The following is a 23526-nucleotide window of genomic DNA, read 5'->3' as shown; positions in this document are numbered from 1 at the left end:
CGAAATCCATCGTTGGCCGAAGCAAAAACCCGATCGGTATATCGTTGACTCCACACGCGGAAACAAGTTCGCCATGCGCGGCGAATTTCCAAGTGGAAGTTAACCCTGATTGGGCTGAAATTGATTGGCGCTCTTTTCGCGAGCTCCAGAAAAGCCAAAGAGATAAATGATGCTTATCAAAGCCGTGTAACAGTCCAATTTTATTTAGTAAGTGGCGCGTTTCCGTTCGTCTCGACGCTGAGAGAAGTTGCTGCTGGCTTTCTCGTCGTTCAATAATGCATGATTTCCCCGATGGGAAAAAAGTAATTCTATTAGTTGGAAATTTCATGAATTAATAAAATCTGCACTTTTATTGCTTAGCTTTGATGGTTGTTGTATAAATATTTTATAATTTTAGACTTTCGAAGAGAACGCAGATGAAAAAAAAAAACACATGTGAGAATGCGCAAAGCGGTTGGCAAATCCCTTGCACGAATGCAACTATATTAATAGCCCACGACAAAAAGCATGGGAACTCGACACCTCTCGGCAATTTGTAAAGTCATTTCCTATCGGACTTTAATTAACGAAAACTATTCAAAATAATGGCTCAGACCTTCGCCATTCGCTAAAAGCGTGGAAAATTGCTCAATTCGACACTTGGCTCTCGCGAAAAAACGCGAATTCCCATATTCCGTACTCTAATCCCTTGCAGCATCCAAAGCGAAAGGCTCGCGGACGAAATGAAAAAAAGCGCCGATTATTCTGGCACTTGACAAAAAACTCATCTGCGCATTCCGGCGTCGAAAAAACCGTCCCGAGCCGTCGAAGCTCTTAATAAACGAGTAATTAGTCATTAGACGCTGTGTGTCGGGTGCGCCGCGCGCTTTTTCAAGAATGCGCACCATAAACCTCGCGCCGGCGCGACTTTAATGGGCCTCGATTTTTTCCGGACTCCAATTTGGCCGTTGTACTGCTGCTGCTATACATTCACGGGGTCATGCTGTGAGCGAACGAGCTAGTGTTAAGAAGTGTATGCGCTAAGGAGAGAGATTTACGAAGGTGCTCGCAACGAGGCGTTGTAGGTGTTATGCAGCGTCGTTTTGAAAGAATTAACGGCAATTAAGTTTGAATTACGATTTCTTTTGCTTATCCTTTGCTTTATATCGCTCCGGTATGAGCATAGCTTTGTTGTGGTGGATCAAGAGTGTTTCGACATGCGCCGTTGTCATTCACAAAAATACAGAAAATACGTACACTTTCTTCAGTTTTTGCCGACTATTTCTTCCCGCCGATTTCCCAAGCTACGTGCTTACACCGAAAACTATGCCATGAATGAGGAAAACGTCAAGGCGTCGAATGACAGGTGATGACGAGAAAAGTCGCTTTTCACCGAGTCAGGGAGCGTATCTAAACAATACACACGATAATGCACTCCCACCTTCGAGGCCGTGCTTTTTTGTCCGGTCGAATGACTGTCAGGCTACAATCGAGTTTACACGCTTTTCACTTTTCTTCAAAGGTCGACAAATACGATGCTTGAGAGTCATCGTGCGGGTAAAAAGCCTCGCGTTATTTATACCTACTGGAGGTGTAAATAAATAACAAAAATAAAACTTCAGCGAATTTTGTTGAATTTCTTCAACTACTATAGCTATAGTGTACAGTTGCAGGCGGAATTTCTGCATTTGGAGAAATATCGAATTGACCAACTTCCTACTCGCACTAATTGCAAAACATTTACAAGGATCCACAACAGCCCACTCATCTCTCCCTCTCGAAAAGACGGAAACTTGCGCACTTCACTCTAGACTAACTTTTCCCCTGGACTATATAGCTCACTTTCGATTTTTAAATAGTGTAGCTCTACGCACGCGGTCGGGCGCTAAAAATTGCGCCATCGATTCGAGTTCGCGCGCGCGCGCATTCACCGAGCATATGACAGGTCATTGTTTCCATTTCACGCGCCGTTGTTTCAAGAAAGCGGCGAGTACAGAGCCGATCTTTATTCACGTTGCTCAGGCGCGCGCGCTCTCTCAGCTCGCCGGTAACTAGCCCTTGCGTAGAGCGGCTATACGATGAAATTCATTTTATATACATGCATATTTTTTTGCTTATACTAAATTTTAGCTAGTGCTTCATCGACTGTTTTGGCGTGTACAAAACGTGTACAAAATTAGCTCAGAAGGTTCTTATTCGCTCTTGAAGTCTTACGATGATGGACAAGGCGCTTTCGGAACTGTGCTGTTTCCCATCTGTCAGTGAACACGCGCACGTATTTTTTAAGAATTTAATGTTTGTTTCGACTCGCGGGATATTTTATACACGAAGCTAGAGCCGAATTCTTCGTATCAAATGTACCTTTAAGATCTGTGCCGACTTCTCAGTTGTAAAATGAATTCGATATTCGGTCGAGATCATTCTTTAGAAGTCGACTAAATAACAATCATCGATAACTCTCTGTTATAGCAACTTTTAACTTCCTAAGAATTATCTACCGCAAAGCTAAACATCCCCGTAGATAACGTATGGATACTTAAGGATCCCCATACAATGGAGGGGCCCAGTCACTCTGTAGCTCTGATCGAGAGCACGTCATTCTTCCAACTTTAAAACGCCAATAAAGATACATTTTTAAACCACATTTCATATACTCATTTTTTACATATAACGTAATATTTTACATCGGATTAGTTTTCGTTGTAAAGCACCTTTAAGTCGGTGCAGTCAGTTATAGCATGAGCATCCAAGCAGGCTCAGCGAAAAGCAATTCAGGCATAGGTGACATACCACTATATATGAATCTGGTACAAAGATCAAGATTGAGGAAAATAGAAAAGTGCCTGTGCGCCACCTATCTTCATCGGTTGGACCAATGAAATTCATTTGCATAAATCATCACACAGCGTCAAATCTTGGAACTAAAACTAATCACCATCCATCACAACATAGCCGTCTCGCTCTTGTGCTTCCAAAAATTTCTCACCACTACCGTAATACACCCGAACCACAGCACAACTCGCGCACACCGAGACAATTCGGTCTTTTCGGTCGCTATCCCAGTAGCACCGTTTCAAAACCTCCCAATTAAATTAGCATAATCGCGGCCTAGCCCGGCCTTGCACAATGCGGCCACCATATACCTTTCGAATGCCGGCGTCGTGTCTTTTTTATCTCGCCCCTGGCGACGGCAATTACGATTTTTACATGCGGCCTTTTTTTTTGCCCGAGCCGTACCTACGAATTTGTCGCCGTAGTATTTGCACTGCTCGCGCTCATCTGGACTGCTGCGCATACGCTGCTTTTTTCACACTGGGGGCAAGGCGTATAATTGAGCTGTGCATGTGGAAAAGAATTCGGAATTTTTAGGGTCGGTCTGCTGTAGTGTAGCGTGTGGTTATAGTTCGTTGCTCCGCTACTGTTTTTTGTCTTTTTGCACAGACCGCGGCCGATTCGTGTGTATATGTATGAGGGCATTGCACGAGTTTTATTGTCTTGAGTAACTCGCGCTGCCATAGCGTTTCACTGGGATTTGAAAACCCCGGCTTGTATATTGGGGCCGGTATTGCGAAATTGTTTTATTACGCAGCGTTTGTGCGCGCAGAGTTTGTGCAATTTCGGGACAATTGGTGTATGAGCCACTCGAAATTTTATTGCCGTTTTAATCGTTAGCCGCTCTGCGCGTAATGCGATATATTCGCACGAAAAATCGGTCTCCCCATCGTAGAGAAAATCTCCCATCTCTCATCGTAAAACATAATGGGATAGACATCAATTAACGTAGTCGTCCGCGCGAAATCTCATTACCCAATGACTCGCACCTAAGCGCGCCCATTCCAATTGGACTTCTAATTGCAGTTGCCGACTCGATAAGACCGATCGAGATAAAGTCTTTCCGTATCATCGCGCATCCGGTGCCTCTGCGCGAGAGTTTCTTTTGATGAAATTTCTCCCGCGCGTGGCGCAATGGCGACGACTCGCGCTTTTATTGCTCTATGCGCACTGCCGACTGAATTAAAACAGAAAATATTGTTCCACAATGCGGTTGATGCGGTAATTTTCATTTTTTACACTCTGCCAGCTTCGACGCCGTGGTAATTAACTCTATCAAAAGCCCATCGAAAACAATTGCACCGTTTTGAAAGCGTCGCTCGAAAAATCGAGAAATATCCCGCTAAAACCCGCAATTTCTCGTCATCTCGCCGAAACGATCTTCTAAATCATCGCTATCACGCAATCATAATTAAGCCCCTGCGACTACTCCTTATTCGCGAGCAGAGAGAATGCGAAATTATCTCGTTCGGAGGACAAAAAGCGCGCATAAGCGAGCACACGTATACACGGCTTTTAATGAAAACGCAACAACCAGATTCCCTTGATCTTGCTGATTACGAGCGGCACCTAATCCCTCTCGTGCGTACACGTGCGCGACTCGCGTGCTCGCGCATTATGCACCTGACCGCTACTCTGCAATCAGCCGTGTATAGCAATCCGGTCGGCCGATATAGCTCGACACACGCTGTGCGCGGATAATTTCAGTCACCCACTCGTTTTATTATTATTATATGGACCTGGCGTAGGATTTCGGTGCGTGTGTGTTTGTTGTTCCGCTCGTTCTTTCGGTCGCGAGGAATTCGATATTGGTGAGCGATAATTCTTTCGGACAGATGTCCGTTTGTAATTTGTTATCTGGACGAACGTTGCGTCATTGTTTTGAGAATTGCGGTGGAGAAAAATTGTAAAAGTAGGTAAAAATGTTTTATGCATGCACCTGCAGCGCCTATTATATTTTACCCGTGTAGATCTGCAGGTAATTGCGGATTTTTTGTGCCGGTTTATCTGCTAATGTTCGTTTGTTATGAAATTACCACCGACGCACGTGTCGGCGAATTTTTCCGCTGGGCAAGGATTTCAGGACAGTTTTCGTAATTGCTTAATTCGAAAATTGGCTAGATCGACAGATATCCTGACTGCCTGAATAACAGGAAGTATTTAAGCATCGAAGTGCGGCCGAGGCTAATTTATGGGTTAATTGGTATATTGAGTATCAAGAAAAAAATGATCCCCAAGACGCGAAACTGGTATATAATCGAACTAGACGTCGTTATTATTCGCTTAAAAACCTCGTAAAATGTTAAAGCGAAAATTGATTCTGCGCTTATAAATCTCGGCTATCAAATTATGATTAACGCCGATCTAACGATAAATCCGCCAAGGTGTTCGAAAAAAGGAAATACACGCTTTGCACCCCTGATTACATAAACGTAAAATGTAGGTCAGCCAGTTAGCAGATCATCGCAAGCAGTCGCAACATTTACGACTAATAACGCTGTTCGAGACACCTGCGCATGCTCAGTTGCTGAAGACGGTAAAAAAATGCCCATGCAAATGTCAATATATCGTCAGTCTATGTTGACGTGAAAAAATGATCACGTGCCGTTTCGCCTTCGCGTACACATAATTACCAGCGCTACCTACTAAATCACCTCGCGGACAACACCGACCGAAATCCATACGCGCGTGTAAGGTTCATTCAGTCGCCATAGGAATGGTATACGCGGATGGATTTTTATGGTAGTCGGAGTGCACTGGTTGAGTTAATTTATCGGCAATATTGTCCCTTGGTCCGTTCGATCAAGCGATCACTTGTGATATATATCGAGCGTGGCTATGTGGTCAGAAGTATACGTGGGAGACTCATTCTAATTGGGCGGCTGTGTGTATATTTTCTGTCGCATGTCACATTCTTGCGGTCATTGTTTACAAACGAAACTTGCTTAAAATATAACACGATTTAAAATAAAATCAATTATTTGTCACGCAAACCGTCGGTCAAGAGGTCAAAAATTCGATCGATCCGCCCGCGGCCAATCGGCTAATTAGTTCTTACCCCGGATCGCATTCCTCCCGATAAACCTCTCCTGAAATCGTCGTAGCGGCAGTTGGAACAGCCAAGAAACAAGTATCGTTACACCCGTTCGAATGCGCACACGTGGGCAGCAATTAGTTCACCGCTTTGTCCCTACCTACACGCTATATCCCTTTACCGATTTTTCAGCGCGGCTCCCGCGGCGGTAATTAAACGCAGCGGCTAACGAGTATTGGCGCGATTAAACGCGGCTTTATTAAGTCGAAGGTTCTTATAACGAAGTTAGCTCCGAACCGAAAAAAGGGGACCGTTGAAATTCGCAGTAGTTAAGCGGTACCGAGAAGTTGAAGCTATGCGCGTGAGATCAGTAAAGTTCGTAAAAGTTCTCGTCAGTCAAAGATGCAGGTTTTTTCGTCGCGCAGCTGACCAGTGCACTTGATCGTAAATTATATCAGCGGATAGCGATCGCGGGCAGGAAGGATTCCAAGACAAATAGTGAAAATCCAATATAAAGTGATTTATCCTTCATCGAACACTTCAGTAGGTCACGGCTCTGCGAGGCGTTATTAAAACCCGTAAAGCCCGTAATTATACAGCCGATTTTTTACCATCGTTCCGCGAAAAAATCAAATGAAGCCATAGCTGCGATTCCGTAAATCACACACTCGCTGACTAATCCCCGGAAAATTTGTCTTTCTCATTACTCTCAACCAGGATACGACGATAACCCTTCGATACACAATTGGCTTCTCCCCCCACTTCGGGATATATAAACACAAGTCCGATCGCAATCCGCGCGAGAGCGTTTCTCAATGGTATAATAACGGAACACGCGCCAAGCTGACCTTGCCGTAGTTTCGCATTACAGAGCCATTGTGAGACTTTTGCCCCGATTCGCGCACTTCTTTTTCAATTACAGCTCCGCCGGCTTTGTGTCCGGCCGTTAACGTTTACGAAATTTAAAATTGCGCAACGAAATTCGCACTGTAGGTCGTGTTCATTAAACAAAACGACTATTTGCGCCGGACAATGCAAATCTCGAAAAGGTGACGGCGTTGCTAAACTTCAAGATTCGGTGCGAAAAAATCGTCTCACTTCGCACCAGGCGATTTAACGACTCGTTAATGGCTCCAGGGAATCTCGTAAATCTCGCCTCGAGAACGATAATTTTTGTATGCGCGGAAATTACTTCCGACCGGTGTACAGTGGATTTCATCGGATTAAGAAATTTTGTGGAGTGAGGGTGCAATCGGAGTAATGACTCCAGATTCTTTCGAAGATATTTTCATTCTAGCAATTCACTAAGTCAACTTTCCGCAGCACAAATTTTATTTCAGTAGTTCAGCACCTTATCTATTCAACACGCATTCACAAACGATTACCGTTATATCGACTCCACCTAACGCGCCTCGACGCACAATTGATCGGTACTATCAGTTATTGATAAATTAATCTAAGATCCCGAAGTGCCGCTGACACGTTCGCGACCTCGCCCAGCGCGTGTAATAAACTCTTACACGGTAGAACTGTCCAGCCGCGTTCAGTCAAACAACCGAATAAATTGATCACCGCAGCACTTTTATCTCGTTCAAAATCCAACTCCGCAGTAGCGGCTATCGATAATTTTCCTCCGGCGCGGGCGCACTCAGATAACGCGAAAATTTCACCTTACTCACAGACGCAAACTCAGCGCTTTATATCGGTCGTACGCACTATATGTATACATCGCACACGACAACGGTGGCGGCGAGATTCCGGAGACACAAAAAGACACGGCGAGTCGCGCGCAGCATTTCACACCCGTTGCACAATATAATCTCCTTTTCCGCCGTTTCCCAATGCGCGCCGAGCTCGCGAGTGTAAAATTTACTTTCTACGCGCGCGCGCACGCTTTTTCGTGAATTATCGCACGCCGCCGTCATCGTGTAATAATAATACGATAAATCCGCGCTTTTCCGAAATCGGCACGGAGCATATCGCGAGGATGGATCGCCGGCTTTGGTGCCGGTCTCTGCGAGTCCCCCTCTCTCGGGCGCGAAAATTTATAAGTACTGCTGCTGTATAAAGCGGCGGCTGCAAGAGGTGACGCGAAAGAGAGAAAGAGACGCTGTATAAGTATACGCCGCGAGGTGAGGCTGTGAGAAAATTTCGAAGCAGCATTAAATTACAGCTGAGCGCGTAACGCGTGCTTGTAAGGCTCAGCGCGATGATGTTTAAATTATCCGGAGACGACGTTAAAGAGTGCTTAATACACGTATCATTCGAATTCAAGCGCGCATCGATCTCGCGCTGATTTAAAATTATCGGCTTTCGCAATGTACGCGCGTGTGTGTAAGGAAAAGTGTTGACCAACGCTCGAGGATATCTCGCAGCGAAAGCACTCGATCATTCGTTCCACACCGAAGAGGCATCAGCTTCTGCTTAGCATACAAAGCCGCGCGCACCATCTCTTCCCGAAAAACTTGAAGCGCGTCGAATCGTGAAATTCCCTCGAAACGTTAACGGCTCCTCAAACCTTGAGAGTCGAGCCTCTGGAATGCACGCGCGCCTCTTTCTCTCTTTCTTTCTACATTGTACTCGTGACTCGCGCGCGGGAGTATGTATGTACAGCAACGCGAGAGTCGAGTCGAAAATCTCAAGAGGATTTATGTTATAGGTTGGTGAGTATGGTATATAACGTCGCGGGGTTTGAGTAACGAGCTTGGGTTACTTTGCGCAAACGACGATCGGGTATAGTTTTTTCAAGAAGATTCCTAGTGCTTAGGCGATTCGCGAAACCCTTTGAACCCCTTTACTTGATTTTTCAATCATTGTTTTGTAATAATTTTCTTTTTTTCTGTTGCAGGTATGCACTTAAACATTTTAAGGAGGAAGCTATATTCACAGGGGTGAGGTATACTAAATTTCGCAGACTTTCATTAGCATTCAGTACCAATCGTTTCTGTTAATTTACCCTAACACGTAATGCTGACACAACTCATCAGAATCCACCTCAAAAACGTCTCGTAATTGATTACCCTCAGATTGCACTTCCATACTAATCCAACAACCCATCCATATTAGCAAAAAAAAAACCGAACCCACACAACGTTGCACATCACTCCACATTGATTACCTCAATTAGAGCTTAATAAAGAAGAATAATGAGCTGGAGATACCGTGCGCGAGAATCCTGCCGGCATTAATTGAAATTTATTCATGCGCGTCACGCACGCGTCGACGTAATACCGTGCAGAAATCAAAGTGATCGAGGTATAGACACGTCGTGGGAGAACGTGGATCTGCCGTTGTAATTCATGCCGGAGCCTAAAATTCCCCTGAATTTACGTGACAAATACTGAAGACCTTTCTAATGTGCCGCGAGAGACAATAGATCAAGCGCGAGATGAATAATGCGCCGCTCGAGTGAATTCAGATCGTGTGCGTGATTCAACCGAAGTGTTGTTGTCTGAATTTATTGGATCTCGCCATTTTTGAAGAGGGCGAACGGGTTGCGAACACTAGAAAAATGATTTTCTTTTCTAAGTTCACTTTCTACGTACCTACGATTAATTTTGCGGTAATTAGAACGGGATATTCTACGTGTCACTTTCTGCAATTATTCAGAAGGATGGCAGTCAAATTTGCGGTGCGAGGATCTTATCTGCTGTTTCATTTGTAAGTGAAAGCATGCGGTAACATGCAAAAATGAAAACTGGTACGGGTAATCAGAATTTCTTTGACTTATGGAGTGAGCTTCTATCTTAAGCTCGAAATAAGATGATTTCGTTTTGAGGTTTTATTCTAATGCGACGAGAAGCTAATAATGATAATGGACGCAAAAATAATTGGTGCGTGTAATTCAGTATTTTTGTCACCCAACAAAACTACATAAATTCAGTGAGAGTATTTTTCAGGAAAGCTAATCTAAATTATCTGTTACACAGATTTATACTTGACCAGTATCTAAGTGGAGCGAAAAATCAGATAGCACGCGACTTTCTACGCGGTTCATTTACAAAGTAGTAGCTGATAAATGTTATACTTATAAAATACAGCTGAAACTCTCATAGACCCATTGAATTCACCCATTTGAGCGAATGCTTACTTTAATGAATGCAAATATATCGTCTCGCGTTTATATCACAACATTGCCACCGAAATGTGCCCCAATTCGATTATATTTCCTACTCTAAATTGTAATGACGAATTGCACAATAACTCTCGATAAATTGCCCTAAACCAAGTGGTCACGCCTCTGATGCAATTAGACAAACAGATTTCGCGACCGGGTTGTTCGCACACGAGCCGAATGTTATTCCTAATAAAATCCTATTAAAATTATTTAACGCCACCGCGCATGTAATACTCAGCCCGTTTCATTAAAATGGCGCGAAAAGAAAGCAGCACGTTTAGCTGCATTGACAAAGTGTTAATAGGCAAAACATTTGAGCGAGAAATATAAAAGAACGACGCTGATTATGCTGGTCGTCTGGCTCTGCTTACGAAATTTTATTGCTCTATGGGTGATTTTAAATTTGGAATCGATTATATTGCCACAATTTTTTATTACTATTGAATTATTTTATCATAGATCTTTTCTAAACATTTCATTGTAATCCTAATCACCGCTACAATAGCCGCATTATCCACATCCAACCAAAAACCGCGTATTGCAATATCCGCCAGCAAAACCAATCTCCAGCTCTCACAAAAAGAAAGGGTCGCATACCTCCGTCACGTTCGGCTTTTCTCTCACCAGACCAGCTACATATCAACTCGAGCCATTAATAGGCAAATCGTTAAAAAGACACCTCAAAACCCCCGAGAAAACAGGTGGACCTCTTGCGGCATACAGGTGCAGACCGGCGAAATAATCGCACTATTCCGTCCGCTTCCATAAATTCCGCCAGCGGCACCTCGTGCGCGGCACTCTTTTTTTTCTCTCTCTCTCTCTCTCCGCATTGCCAGCGGTGCCGACGTTTTTTCGCGAGGCGGCGCGAACGTTTCTGAAACACGAGACCGCAGGCGCTTGAGAAAACTTCGTAGACCGGAATTTCCTTAAGCGTGAATCATACTGTGTGTGTGTGTGTTTCAGCGGGGAAACGATGCATTAGAGAGGAAAGTGATTGACCGTGACCGTTAATATCCTTTACGGGCAGATGAGGTTTTTTTCATATTCAAATGTATAGGAAAGACGAATGAAGTAATGGGAATCTCTCTCGCCGCGACCTATTTCTGCTCTAAAGCATGGTCAATGTTTACGGAAACTTCGAGCTAATTGAAACATCGGACTCAGGCCTATAAGCACGCATTATCGATTAATCTCATCGCGAGGTAGACCACGAGGTATGCACTCTTGAGAGATGTAAAAATAACGGGGAGAAAAATTCAAACGCGCGCGCCTACCCAATCAGCATTCTTAATTGCTATCCTACATATTTCAATCAAGCGATTGTCAATAACCCACTACTGAAACCAACCACACCAAACCCGCAACAATGCCTTCGCATTCAGCCAACCTGCCATTCCGATAACTCTGTCTGCCCAGCTCTCGAAACGAAAAAAATGTCGCCGCGGCGACGCATTCCGAATTAAGTCGTCATCGATAACCACGCACTGCACAAGACACACATAATGTAGGTACCTGGTATAATATAATAATAAAGCGGCAGCCGCGAGACCGCGGAATCGTCGACCCACGTGGCGTTGAGTATAGCACGTGTGACACGTGAAGCGTATGTGTATGGCTGGTGGAGGGTCCCTGTATAGTGTCCGTGTGTTGTGTTGTGGCGCGTTGCATGAATGTACTTATGCAGATGTGGGTTATAGCCGAGCACGGTGCATTGTACTTATGCACGTGCTTAGCGGGTGCGGCTGTCTTTCACCTCGCGCAGTCGTGGGCACTGAACACGCGAGAAGAGAAGAAAGGATTTGCGCGAGTTTTTTTCCCTCTCGATATTGGTGATTGAATTATTTATTTACGCGGATAATAGAACGCGTAAAAATTCAGCGAAACGAAAGTGTAGCACATGCAAAAATCGAGGTCACGCGAGGTGCATTGGATTCAAGGTTGTATACACGCAAAAACGTTGCGCGCACGTCTCTTCCTTCGCTCTCGTTCTTTCATTTTCGTCTTTACGCGGGCACGGCATATTTCAATGCAGCGCACCTGTCGATCGGGCTGCCCAGGCTAGCGTGTAATCGTCGTGGAAAATCGCGTGCGTGAATTGCATATCGTAATGAGAGCCAGTAGGACGAGAAATACCAGTTTTGGCTCTTTGATTCGCAGGCCAATAATGGCCGATAAAGGAAGATTTACACAGAACAAATGAATGCTTTTATGGTTCTACAATCGGCTGAAATGACATAGGAAACGTTTGCCTTAACGAGAATCGTAAAAAGTCAAATGATATGTCCCGCACACACTTTTCAATCAAAACGTGACTCTGGATTCAAAGAAAAACTTAAGCTTCTACAGCTGTAAACATATCGCAAAATCAATCAAAACGTCTCCGGCTCCGAGGATAATTACATCTCAATCACACGCAAACACCCGGAAGAAAGTGTGCACACCATCAGCGCTAACATCACTCTAATCCCTCTTTCTCAAGATTCGCGCGCTTTCGCGTCGTCTCCGGATCCGAAGCCACATTCATTTCCACGTGAGAGCGAGAACGTCTTTGAATTATGTTGGCCGTGACTGGGTTTTCGCTTTCGCTTGACCCGTATCAAGAAGTCGACGAACCGATGTATCGACTTGCGCAACTCTACGGACGGCTCTTCCTTTGGATTTTCCGAGTAAAAACAAAATGAAGACGCGGTGTGGTATTTATGACGTCCGGTGAAATGGGAGGCATTTGCATATTCGAGGCGAGGAAAGTTCGCTGGATCGACTTGTTTTTATTTATCGATGCTGTTGCTGCGCTTGCGTTGCACAAATTTGAGGAAGCTCATTGTTACAGATACAGCTCGCTTCTTGCGTTACTTCACGAGGTACCAGTGAGAATTTAAAAAGTAATAAATCTTTATCACAACCATCCAGCATTTAGTAGATACCTACATTGTAACGAAAAGCGTTGCACTCGTTAATGAATTCATGCTTCGTTCAAGACACAATGAGGCATAAACCGAGCAGCCAATAAAAAAAGTCATCTTTACGATCCATTTTCTCACCTCTGCAATTTTTTGCCTCTCCGAAATTCTATCTCCAGCACGCATCGAACACGGAAAGACTCATATTCTCGCGCGAATGAAGGAACCGTGCGTAAGTACGCAACACGTTGCGCAACTCCGTTTTGTTCCTTCCTTGAGATGACGACGATTAGAGAAAAAGCTCTTTCTCTCAAGACGACGCCGTTGTATTGTTGCATCGCCGAAGAAACGTTACGAGATCTTAAGTGTCCAGATTTGGCGGTAAGAAGTGGGTATTTTTGGAATTAAATGCTTCGTTCGGCTTTTAATAGAGTGGTTTGGTCATTAGGATCTATGAGCCGAGAGTGAGGGTTACGAGGACAAAGAGGAAATTCTGCGGTGGTTCAGCGCGGAGTTTTACGGTGGGAATAAAGTTTTTTACGATTACGGAAGTTGATGCCTTTGGGATGTATTTCGTAATCAAAACAAAGACTTAACGGATTCCTGCGGGTTACGCAATTGCGTTCAATGCTTTTGAATTTAAGGACTGCCGCGGTTGTGTTTACGATTACAAGCAGTGCTCGACAACCTTTGCTTTGATAGTGCGCACTTATCTCGTATTATCACCGCATGCCTTATTACGTACAGCACACAATGTACCGGGCTCGTTCACATAAGTCCGGTTTAAAGGTCAAGCGATAACCGTGAATATGCACGGCATTAACTTCCTTCCGAAAAACGATAACCGGAGCGGAGAGATAAGTCGGGTCGCTTTGTCTCGAAGCCATAATGGAGCTTTCTTTAGATACCGTATCTAGGTATACACGTGAAAAATACGTGTAGCTTCATTTTTCACGTTTTAATGTCGACCGATAAGAGCGAAAGCGATGATAACCCTGCATAACGAACTTGACTTTCCCATCCGATTGTCTCACTGCGGAATCGAGCGTAACATTGTTCCACAGCATGTTATAAAAAACGCTTATCTAACCATACAAAAGCTCTTTGCCTTCGACATTTTACTACAGCTCCAAACGCGTAGACATAACCACGAGCAAACGCAACTAATTACCTCCCGTTTAGCTAAAAAGCCATCCAGGCTCGAAACCGGAAAACCCTCCTTCCTTCCGCAAACTTCTGCACCTGCTTCAGGCCACCAAAAGCGGGACTTACGCCTCTTAAGCTGACTAAAGATCGGTTACTCCTTAGCCTAAACGGCGGCATTATGACACCGCTGTTCATTAGATAACGCGTGTCGGTGTCCGAAGGGGTCATTAGCCATAACAGCGCCCGAGCGGTTCTTTTTTGTTGCGGCCGCAACTCTTCCCGATCACCTTTACGACTTTATCGGTCGAGGGACTCGAGCTGCACTTCCACGAATCCCGTCGAGGCAGATGTGAACATTGCAGGCGTATGTGTAGAAATCGAGAGTGTAATTGCTGGCACGTTTTATTGGGCTTTCTCGTTCGGCTCACAATGGCTGAAAATGGTTTTCGCACGGCTTTGGTAATACCGGATAGTTTCTTGCTAAACAAATTACGTCTGTGTGCTTTTTGCGAATGAAAAGCGATACACTTGTAAGATTGATTTCTAATGGACATTGATGGGTGCACGAACGCTTTGGGATGATACTAAAATGCATGCAGCACGGAGATTTACAACGCAATGAATACCTCGAAGAAAGTTATTGCTATTTGGCCGGGTAAAAAACGATAAATCACGTCAGAGACACGCGCGCATCATGCACTTTCACGCGGCGCGAATTTTAATATATTCGAAAGCGCGAGCATCAAAGACATCGTGTTTCATTTCGCCCGATTCATCTTCATCAGCGTCCGTATACAACACCTTGACGTTTCGCGCGCGCGCACAAAGTCAGCGACTTCCGTCAAGGCACGACGCGCGAAAAATGCAGCATCACGACGAGCGAAATCTCATCCCGTCGCTCTTGTGTGTACACGGAGAGTAACACTTCCCGTTCTCGCGGGTACGATGCAATTAAAGATCTATTTGTCAGGCGCGAGACGTGTGCGAGCCACGCGCGGAATATTGCTGGTATTTTTTCCGTGGATCTGGAACTCCAAAGAGAGACGTTGAGTCGTAACTCGCGTAATTGCTTCAATTGCACTTTGGAGGAAAGAACTAGTAGTGAGCACGAGTCAGCCGAGGGACGGTTCACTCGAAATTCTCCGCTGATACAGCAGCCGTTTATGATGAAGCCGTTAGGTGATAGAAAGTCGCTTAATTTGGATAATTTCGAAAGTCGAGGCGTCAACTGTGTAGATTTGATTCGCGAGTGTTATACACTGGTGCTGTTTCGCTTATCTTTATAGATGAACGTTATCCAGTGCGGATGTTGAACTGTGACTTTATGACGTCCGGAATGCTGCTTTAGCGAAGTTGTATTTTAAATTCGCGACTCCGAGACACGTACAAACGTAATACACGATCGCTCCGCGAGATTCAAATCGGTACGGCGCGATAATTGGCTATATTCGCGCGCACACGCTATATGTGCTAGGATTGTTTTAAAATCGCGCTTTGGTTTACGGAGTAACGAGATTTTTCAGGAAGGGTAAGGTGTCGCTTTGAGAAATTTTGTCGCTTGTACTAATCTGCATGCACGAAATGGAAATCGCACGTTTAATTCACTGGTAAATTCACGTGAGCATGAACGATATTATTCAAAGATTTAAAATAGAAACCAAGTGAATAGATACGCAATGCTCACGATGTAGGTGATAGCTGTTATTACGAACAGATCTAACGTTTACAAAACCTTTTTAATCCAGATACAACGAGACAGCTTTATTTACAGCTCGTAGCGTAACATTGTACTAACGTAAATTAATCTTTTATAATAACAAGTTTCCAGCAGTTGCTTTTTTGCCGAGATTCAGTTAGAAAACAAAGAAAAATTGAAAAGAAGTTCAAGCATAAATTTAAGTTATCTAACCAAAAGTACGTTTTCATATCGTGCAATTATAACTATGGACATAAAACAGCTCCGCCAATCAGATGCAAAATTATATTCTAACGTAAACACAACATCACCTTTTTACGAGGGGGAGCATATACTATTATTAAATGCTGTGACTCGGGAGAATCATTGATTGTGATTGAATAACATCTCGATTATTGTTTTCGGGGAATTTAACGAGTAAAAGTGCGACTATTTTTTGTCGGCAGAAAAAGAATTTCGTTAAAAGCTGCCCGGAAATTGTCCGTCAAAACAAGCGAGAGTTCATTATGTATCCCACACGAATCTTTGGGGCAACAAACTTGATTTAACGTTTAACTCTGTATTAATGTGCATTTTTAGATACGCATATAACGTAAGAGACGTAATAAGAAACGCATAGTTCGGGCGGCGTTATGGCGTTCTTTCCAATTATGTTTTTACCTCCTTAAATAGTTCAGCATTATTCCGTGAATTTCAGAGCGTAAATCCAGCAATAATATTAAAGTTTGTTGTGCTATGGAGACAGTACAACGTTTATCACCCTTGATAAACAGTTTAATGGCGCTCATACGTATGCAAAAGTTATGCCTTGAAAAGAGAACAGCTTAGAACAGGAGAATTTCACAAGTTTGTTTACGATTTTATCACAACAATGTCTGGTGCAATGTTGAAACTGCCGTTAGAAAACCAAACATCTCGGGCAAATATTCCGAGCTTCTATGAAAGATCGTGTTTTTGATAATTAACTTTCTAGCGTAGTATTAATTCAGCAATGAAACGGAATCCGGTTTCTTTTCACAATAAAGTTCTGACAAAAAAAGGGCAAAAATAAAATAGTCATAAACAGGATAATGTTATCTCTACAACGCATACATAGTCCCAGTCATATCAACTAGTTCGTTATCTGTCTTCAATAAACCAATAAAATGAAATTAACATTCATAATGATCCTGTAAATCCTTGAAGATAAGCCTTTCCTGCTGCATCGACGAATAGCAAGTTTATTCGGTCAAACTTCTTAATGCTTGTCTTACTTTATTACACTGCAAAAAGCTGCATTTTCCTTTGCCTTCTTTAACTTTCTATACCGGGTCGATTCGCGATTCGAGCACACGGTTATAAATTTCTTTTGTCCGCGCATACACTGATTACAAAGTTTAGAAAAAGTCATTTAAGTTTTCAATTATAAAAGTTCCTATCGCATAGAACTCGCACTAAATCACATTAGTGAACCCTGCCATTATTCATTCACGCTCAGGCAAATATTTCAAACATTTCAACAAACAGCTACAAGAAGCCAAACGGCGGGAATTCCTCAAAACTGACAGTCTCGTTATAAAGCACTTTCCTTTCAACGCGTCAAGAACCACCTCTCTGTGCTTCGAAGCAAAAGGCCTGATTAGAATTCGCCGGTGCGCGCAGGTATCCAGCTGCGCGCGTCGCGCCCAAAGCGCCCCGACGAAAGCACCGTCCCATATTCGGGCCGATTGAGACACGCGCGCCTTTTAATTCAATTTGCGAGTGTGCGGTGTGCATAGCTCGTTTGATTTCCATTTCCATTTATTAGTTCATACAGAGCGTTTTTGTTTTGGGCTTTTCGGTTACGGGTGTGTTTTGCAAGACCGCCGATTAGACTAGGCTCGCGGTGATTGATTTTTGCATTGAATCGCCGGGGGGTTGAATCGGTATTGCGAATTTTTAAAGTGTTCTCTTTTATATGCAGCTTTCGTCGAGCAATTAAAAATAATCAATTATGCACGCCCGAATTCTCGATACGGGAACGTAATCTTACGAAGTACAGATCCGTGGGGTATACGTAGGTATACATAAAGGAGAGCAAATGAAGAAAGGCTGCTTTTGCAACCGAGCACGCTATTAAAATTCGATTTATCGGGGGGAGGCCATAGTAGACGTCATCCGCGCGCGACGACGCTTGAATGGCTTTTTCGCAACGATAATTCGCCGTTAAGCGAGCAGCCGCGGCAGACAACTAAAATTAAGATGAAATTCGGTTACATGATATTTATGTACTCTATCGAGGAGTTATGCTTTTTGCTAAAGCTCGTATAGTTCGATTTCGTCGAACCGATCTTTCCTATTATCGCGCAGTTTCATTATATCACGGCATTATAAAATTACGTTTACGTAATGTTAATTCTATTGCGATAGTTTTTCGGGGCATTCTTGTACAATGTGTGTGCTTTTAGTTTTCAGTACACTGGTGAAAAATATTTATACACTTTTTAGCATTCTTCGTGCCGTATGAACTTGAAGGATATTGCGAAAGCATTAATCATGAATGCGTTGCATGAAATGTTAATAGGCAGCGAAGAATTAATTATAGTAATCAAGCTGCATTGCGAGTTGATAATATTTATTGTAATTCCAAATCATTACTATGATTGATGAAATTGTTTAATTTTTAAGAACATTTAACTTAGATAAAATTCACGAACATTTTTGCCAAGCTGTATATTAGTAGCCTTCACATTCACAGAAATGTTTCTAAAATCATTCACCTTCTCCGAAAGGTCATCAATCACTTACCCCATATTACTCACATTGTTAACCTCACTCTCAAATTGCTCGTTTCAATCATCTCGTTTTTTCTACAACCATGAAATTTTATATCAGTCCTTTGACTTTTCCCTGCACTTGGCGGCGAATAGCCGTTCTCTTTTGATATTGAAAAGGAACACAATTACTTTCGCGCTGGGGATTTTTAAATTTTCAAGTATACCGTGCGAATAACGAGTTCGTTAGTCGGTGCGATTCATTAACAAAGGCTTAATCTCAGCCGCATCGATATATCGATACACATACTGCAACTAACTTCTACACCATCAAGAAAATTCAGCGATCGCGCCTTTCGTCTCTTCCACACCATACAGGCCGATCCAATCACGCGGCAGGATCGCATGCATAAACCGCAGTTCGCCGCGCGATCGATCTTGAAGCATCCGCCACGATCAGCTGATCGTCTCCTCTTCCGCGATGCGCTCGCGAGAGAGTTAGTTTCTGGAAAGTGCGCAAAGTCGAAACTTTCTCCCCGTGCAAAGAAGAAGATGACGCCGATAGCGTCGTTGTTTTCTTTCCCCCCCGGTTGTGTTGTTGTGCCGCCGCCGCTGTATATTCGTGGACTTTTCACGGGTGTCAGTAGCCGCGGGTGTTACGTCGCGGCTGACGTAAGCGGTAGCGCGGGCGTTTTTCTGTCTCTCTCTCTCTCTCTCTTGAGCGAGCGAGAGAGAGAGTATTTTTCTTTTTTTCTGGAGGGATTGCGATCGCACGGGTTTCTCGCATTGCGAGAAGGTGCGCGAGAGTTGTGGGTATGTAGATCGGGTTGACTGGAATTTGGTGATTTACAGGATTAAGACTGGAGGATCGTATTGATTTTCGGGCGGTTGCGTAAGACGGTGAGTGAGATTTTTTTTTTTACGTAAATGGATTTGTTCTTAATACGATTTTTACCGTTTGCTTATACTGCTCGTTGGATTTTACTTATCGTATATATCATTAGTCGAAAGCTACACGGGAATTTATCAGATTTATGATTTATAGCCATATGGTCGAGGTTCACTCGTAATTACACGTACGAATACACAATAATTCGTCACACTGATGCTGTCCGCACATCGCACGTGCTACGTGAAAGTGGAATAGACGCATATATTGAATGAAATTTTAGAAATCAAGCGCGTGTTATTTCCCATAATCGATGTAATAATTTAGTATTCGATATCTTCATTCGCCGCCAAAACAGCTTATACATATTATTGACTTCAAAAGCTATAATTAATTAGTTTTTTACGACTTGATGATCACAACCAAATTGAATCGTTGTCTCTTCAAAGAGCGTTTTCCAATCAATTATTCATAGTCTAAATAGAGCAAATCGCAAGAATAGCACGAATTCCCAGAAAAATTCCCGCTCGGTGTAAAATGCTAACACCCGCGAATTCTCTCTCGCAGTAATGAAAAAATCACCGTCACCTCATACATTTTTTCGCAACACCGCGGGCATCGACAACAACGACACTCGTCTCCATCTCGATGAATTCTGCGCGAGGAAAAAAGTCTCCAATCTTCCACTATCCGCAAGCCGACGCGAGAGTACATCAATAATCGGTCCTCGTCTCGCGTCGCGGGGGGAAAAGAGAGTCTCGCTGACTGCAGGCATCAGAGCGTCAACGACCGGCACACGACTATTCGGTGCGCGCGCCGTGAGATTAAGGAGCGATTGCACGTAATAATTCAGTGAGTCTGCGGCTGAGCTGCAGCTTTCGTCAGACGCGCCGGTCGCCTGTCATTCCGTTGTGAAATTTTTCGTCGCCGCGGAGTCTCTGACGAATGACCAAGCTGGATTAATTTTGCGGTAGTTTTTTGTTCTCCCGGGGAAGGAACTTGTTTCGGTCGATTTTTCTTTTTTTTGGATTGGTAATTTTTTATTGTCGATTTTGGTGAACGCTGTGACATTTGGGGACTGCCATATAAAAACATTTGTCAAATTATTCTATCGAAAAATCTTGGGAGTTATTATGAACGTTATTGAGATAGGCCAAATCTTCATCCAAAGAGATGGAAAGCTGGACGATTTTCAAATATTCGTCGAATGGACAGAATTCGTTGCAATTTCCTATTCTTATGGTCATGAAGTTTTCGCTAAGTCCGTCCCAAGCAAGCATCTAAAATTGACACTAATATTTAATCGTGTCTTTCAAAAGCTATGATTGTCAAGAATTAGTACAACTGAAACATTTACTAACCCTCACATATTCTGACTTATCAGAGTCTTTGTACTTCTCCATTATCAGAGCGCTGCTGCTCGGAGGTAAATGAAATGCGTCGAAATATTGAGCTTTCGAAAATCCATAAAGATTCACATCATGAGCGCAGTACAGGTAAATTTTTTTTGGCAAAGCAGCTTCGCGATTTTCGTTTATATTTTCAATGAATCTTCTGACCAATATTCCGCCTGACAGCCTTTTTAGTTTTGGTGTCCAAGACATGCCATTCCAGGCTAGTATCAATATTTCGTCCAAAGTTGCGTAGATCGAGTCATCGGTGTACCATTTTGGAAGTGGTAGATTCATTTCCTTCTGCAAATATCGAATTGCCATGTGTACTATTTCTACGATTGCATTCATAAAAGTATTACCCATTAGAGAACATTCAATTTTTATTGAAAACTAAAAAGACAATGATACTTGCGTGGTATTTTATTGCATTATATGTCCATGCCACATGGTGTAAATAGCGTTTTCTGAAGGGGAATTCTGTCTTATTCTCCATTCTTTCAAGAAACTCCGTATATTTTGCTAACTTACTTTGGAATTCGCTCGAATTTGCCATAGTTTCGTAGTATAAATTAATATATCTTGAATATTCGTACATGAAAAAATCATTTGATCATCACGTTAATTACATTTTTGCGCGTTTTTAATTATCAATACATACTTTTTACCTGCAAAGGGCACCAAAATAATATCCGACGCTGCTGAGTTTCGTTGAAAAGGCAAAGGTCTCCAATGTATTTTATCGTTCCACGAATCTTTTGGCGAAGGAGGAAAAAGACCAGCAAGAGCCATTTGCAAAGACATAACTGTGCGGCTAGCGCCAGTAGTCATAGCCTGATATTTTCTCGGATCGTATTCTCCTAAAAATTCGTCATATCTTTTACGCAGCAAAGTGCCTAATTTATAAGCTTGTCTTTTTCCTTCCTGAGTTCAAGTCATGTACAACGAATAGATAAATTATTCTACATAATTATGCAGTCGTATATTAAAAGTGAACATTTCACCTACTTTTGTTAGTTGATAGTAACCTTCCGGCTTATAAGCCGCTGAATCTGTGAAATTAAGGTGAAGAGCTTCGTTCAGACTTGGTCTACGAGCTCCATGTCTAAATAACTTGGTTAAACAATACAATTACAGTATAATCCATAAATATATATTTTTGCACTGTTTTCTCTCACTTACAACTTGAATGAGGTCTAATTTTAAATCGCAAATCGTTGCACTGCATAGGTGAAAGCTTAAAAAACAAAAAGTAATACACCTCAACAATATTATCTGTTGCATTTTGATGAAACTCTGCGACTGAATAATTGGAGCACTCGCGATCGACTCGTTAGCAACGATAGCCGGGCAATGAATGCCTATGGTTATTTCGGTCGACAGATGCAATGAAACATCGATCATACATCAAAATCATCAATCTCATACAGATACTTTTCCAAAGCATAGTATAAGTATGATAAGCTAGACGGCGTCAGTTAAGATAAGCCTATTACACACAAACATCTGGCGTTACTCACTTTTTTACGCAAATTATCATCTCCTGCAAGGTCACATTTTCATATTTTTTACAAAATCTATCTCCGAAACCAAATAGTTTTTAGCAGCGCATTATAGGTTTACAGATCGCGTCTGGCTCGTCCGAGCACTACGATTTCTAAGCGACCATTTCCTAGTGTGACGACATCCGCGGCTTTTTTCTCGTTCTCTGAAAACCCGTGGCGTGCATGTTCAAGCCGCTCACGTTTCGAGAGCAACGAAAGCGCGCAGTGAATTAGACTGCTCTATCGAGAGTGCACAGCTGCTCGCTTTTAATTGTGTCGAGCAACCGAACTTTTTCCTCTTCCTCGTGAACTCACGCGATGATCAAGCAACTCATCCGCTGAGCTCGTGATTAACGAGCATAATTACCACTGCCGCGGATGATTTAGTAGTTCGTGACGATTCGGATGTGGGGAAGTTTTTCAAGATGTTTTATTTATTAATTTAATAGCGTAGAAGGACTTTGAAAGCGCAATCGATTTTTTTCTAACTCGAAAAAGCAAAGATTGAGGTGTTTCCTGCCAAGATCGTAATTCCACGTTGATCAAAAAGGCTACAATTTTTTGGATAATAAAAAGCTACTGAACTTAATTCCGTATATTTTGAAATGATAATTGATCACGCCTCCTAAAGTACCGCGAAAAAACTACCTAATTGAAAGGTGCTTTTTCCCGCCGCAGTTTAATAAGTGCGTTTTATTATTTGGAATGACATTTATTAGATAAACGCCGCGTGCAGTTATTTTAATGGTCTCTCGCCCGTGCGTATTCATTGAAACGTTCTTATTTCTGAAATTGCTCTAATTTGCATTAGCGCCACTGTATACCACACAGTGGTCGCAGCGAACTTTTCTCACGATATGTCACGCAGCCGTCAATATCGAATTTCACGTGCCATAAACACGCGTAATTGTCGTCGTAGCTCTACTCGCATAAAACACAATGATTTATTCTCCCGCACTTATGCAGTTTCTTATCTCTGCACATTTGCTTCAATAAGGTCATCTCGCTGCGCAGCGACGCATCGAAAACAATGTCAATGTTACAAGGCGTAAGGCAATCAGAACGATTTGAATTTTTTTTCGTGCGATAACCGTGCAATAATTCATTTTGCTGCTGTATAATTAATGAGTCGCTGCTGGGTTGGCTCGCGTTAGACGAACTGCGCGCAAGTGCATACCACAGTGGATCAGGTATGCGCGAATGGTAACCTTACACTTTCGCGATATTAATGACGCGACGTTAAAAGGTGAGTCTCATAATTAGTTA

At 42.9% G+C, this 23526-nt stretch overlaps 2 protein-coding genes across 3 annotated transcripts in view; one reads left to right on the top strand and one right to left on the bottom strand.

Moving 5' to 3' along the window:
- LOC100679777 overlaps positions 1 to 23526 on the top strand; it is a 90633-nt gene that overhangs the window by 19366 nt on the left and 47741 nt on the right. The window lies entirely within an intron of this gene.
- Positions 20338 to 22518, bottom strand: LOC100123866 (testicular acid phosphatase homolog). 2 transcript variants are annotated; one of them, XM_008217387.4, is made up of 6 exons: positions 21899 to 22518; positions 21725 to 21829; positions 21378 to 21640; positions 21132 to 21297; positions 20687 to 21019; positions 20338 to 20605 (listed from the first exon to the last, which is right to left on the bottom strand). In XM_008217387.4, the coding sequence occupies exons 1-6, from the start codon at positions 22118 to 22120 to the stop codon at positions 20429 to 20431; spliced, it is 1266 nt and encodes a 421-aa protein (XP_008215609.2). In that variant the 5' UTR covers positions 22121 to 22518; the 3' UTR covers positions 20338 to 20428. The 2 variants fall into 2 exon arrangements, with proteins under 2 accessions (XP_008215609.2, XP_032452025.1); XM_032596134.1 differs by having other exon boundaries at positions 20344 to 20605; positions 21725 to 21768; positions 21899 to 22363.

This window comes from Nasonia vitripennis, chromosome 1 (genome assembly GCF_009193385.2).
Source record: "Nasonia vitripennis strain AsymCx chromosome 1, Nvit_psr_1.1, whole genome shotgun sequence".
Lineage (NCBI taxonomy): Eukaryota > Metazoa > Arthropoda > Insecta > Hymenoptera > Pteromalidae > Nasonia > Nasonia vitripennis.
Note: the sequence above shows the minus strand (reverse complement) of the source record. Positions and strands in the feature narration are given on the sequence as shown.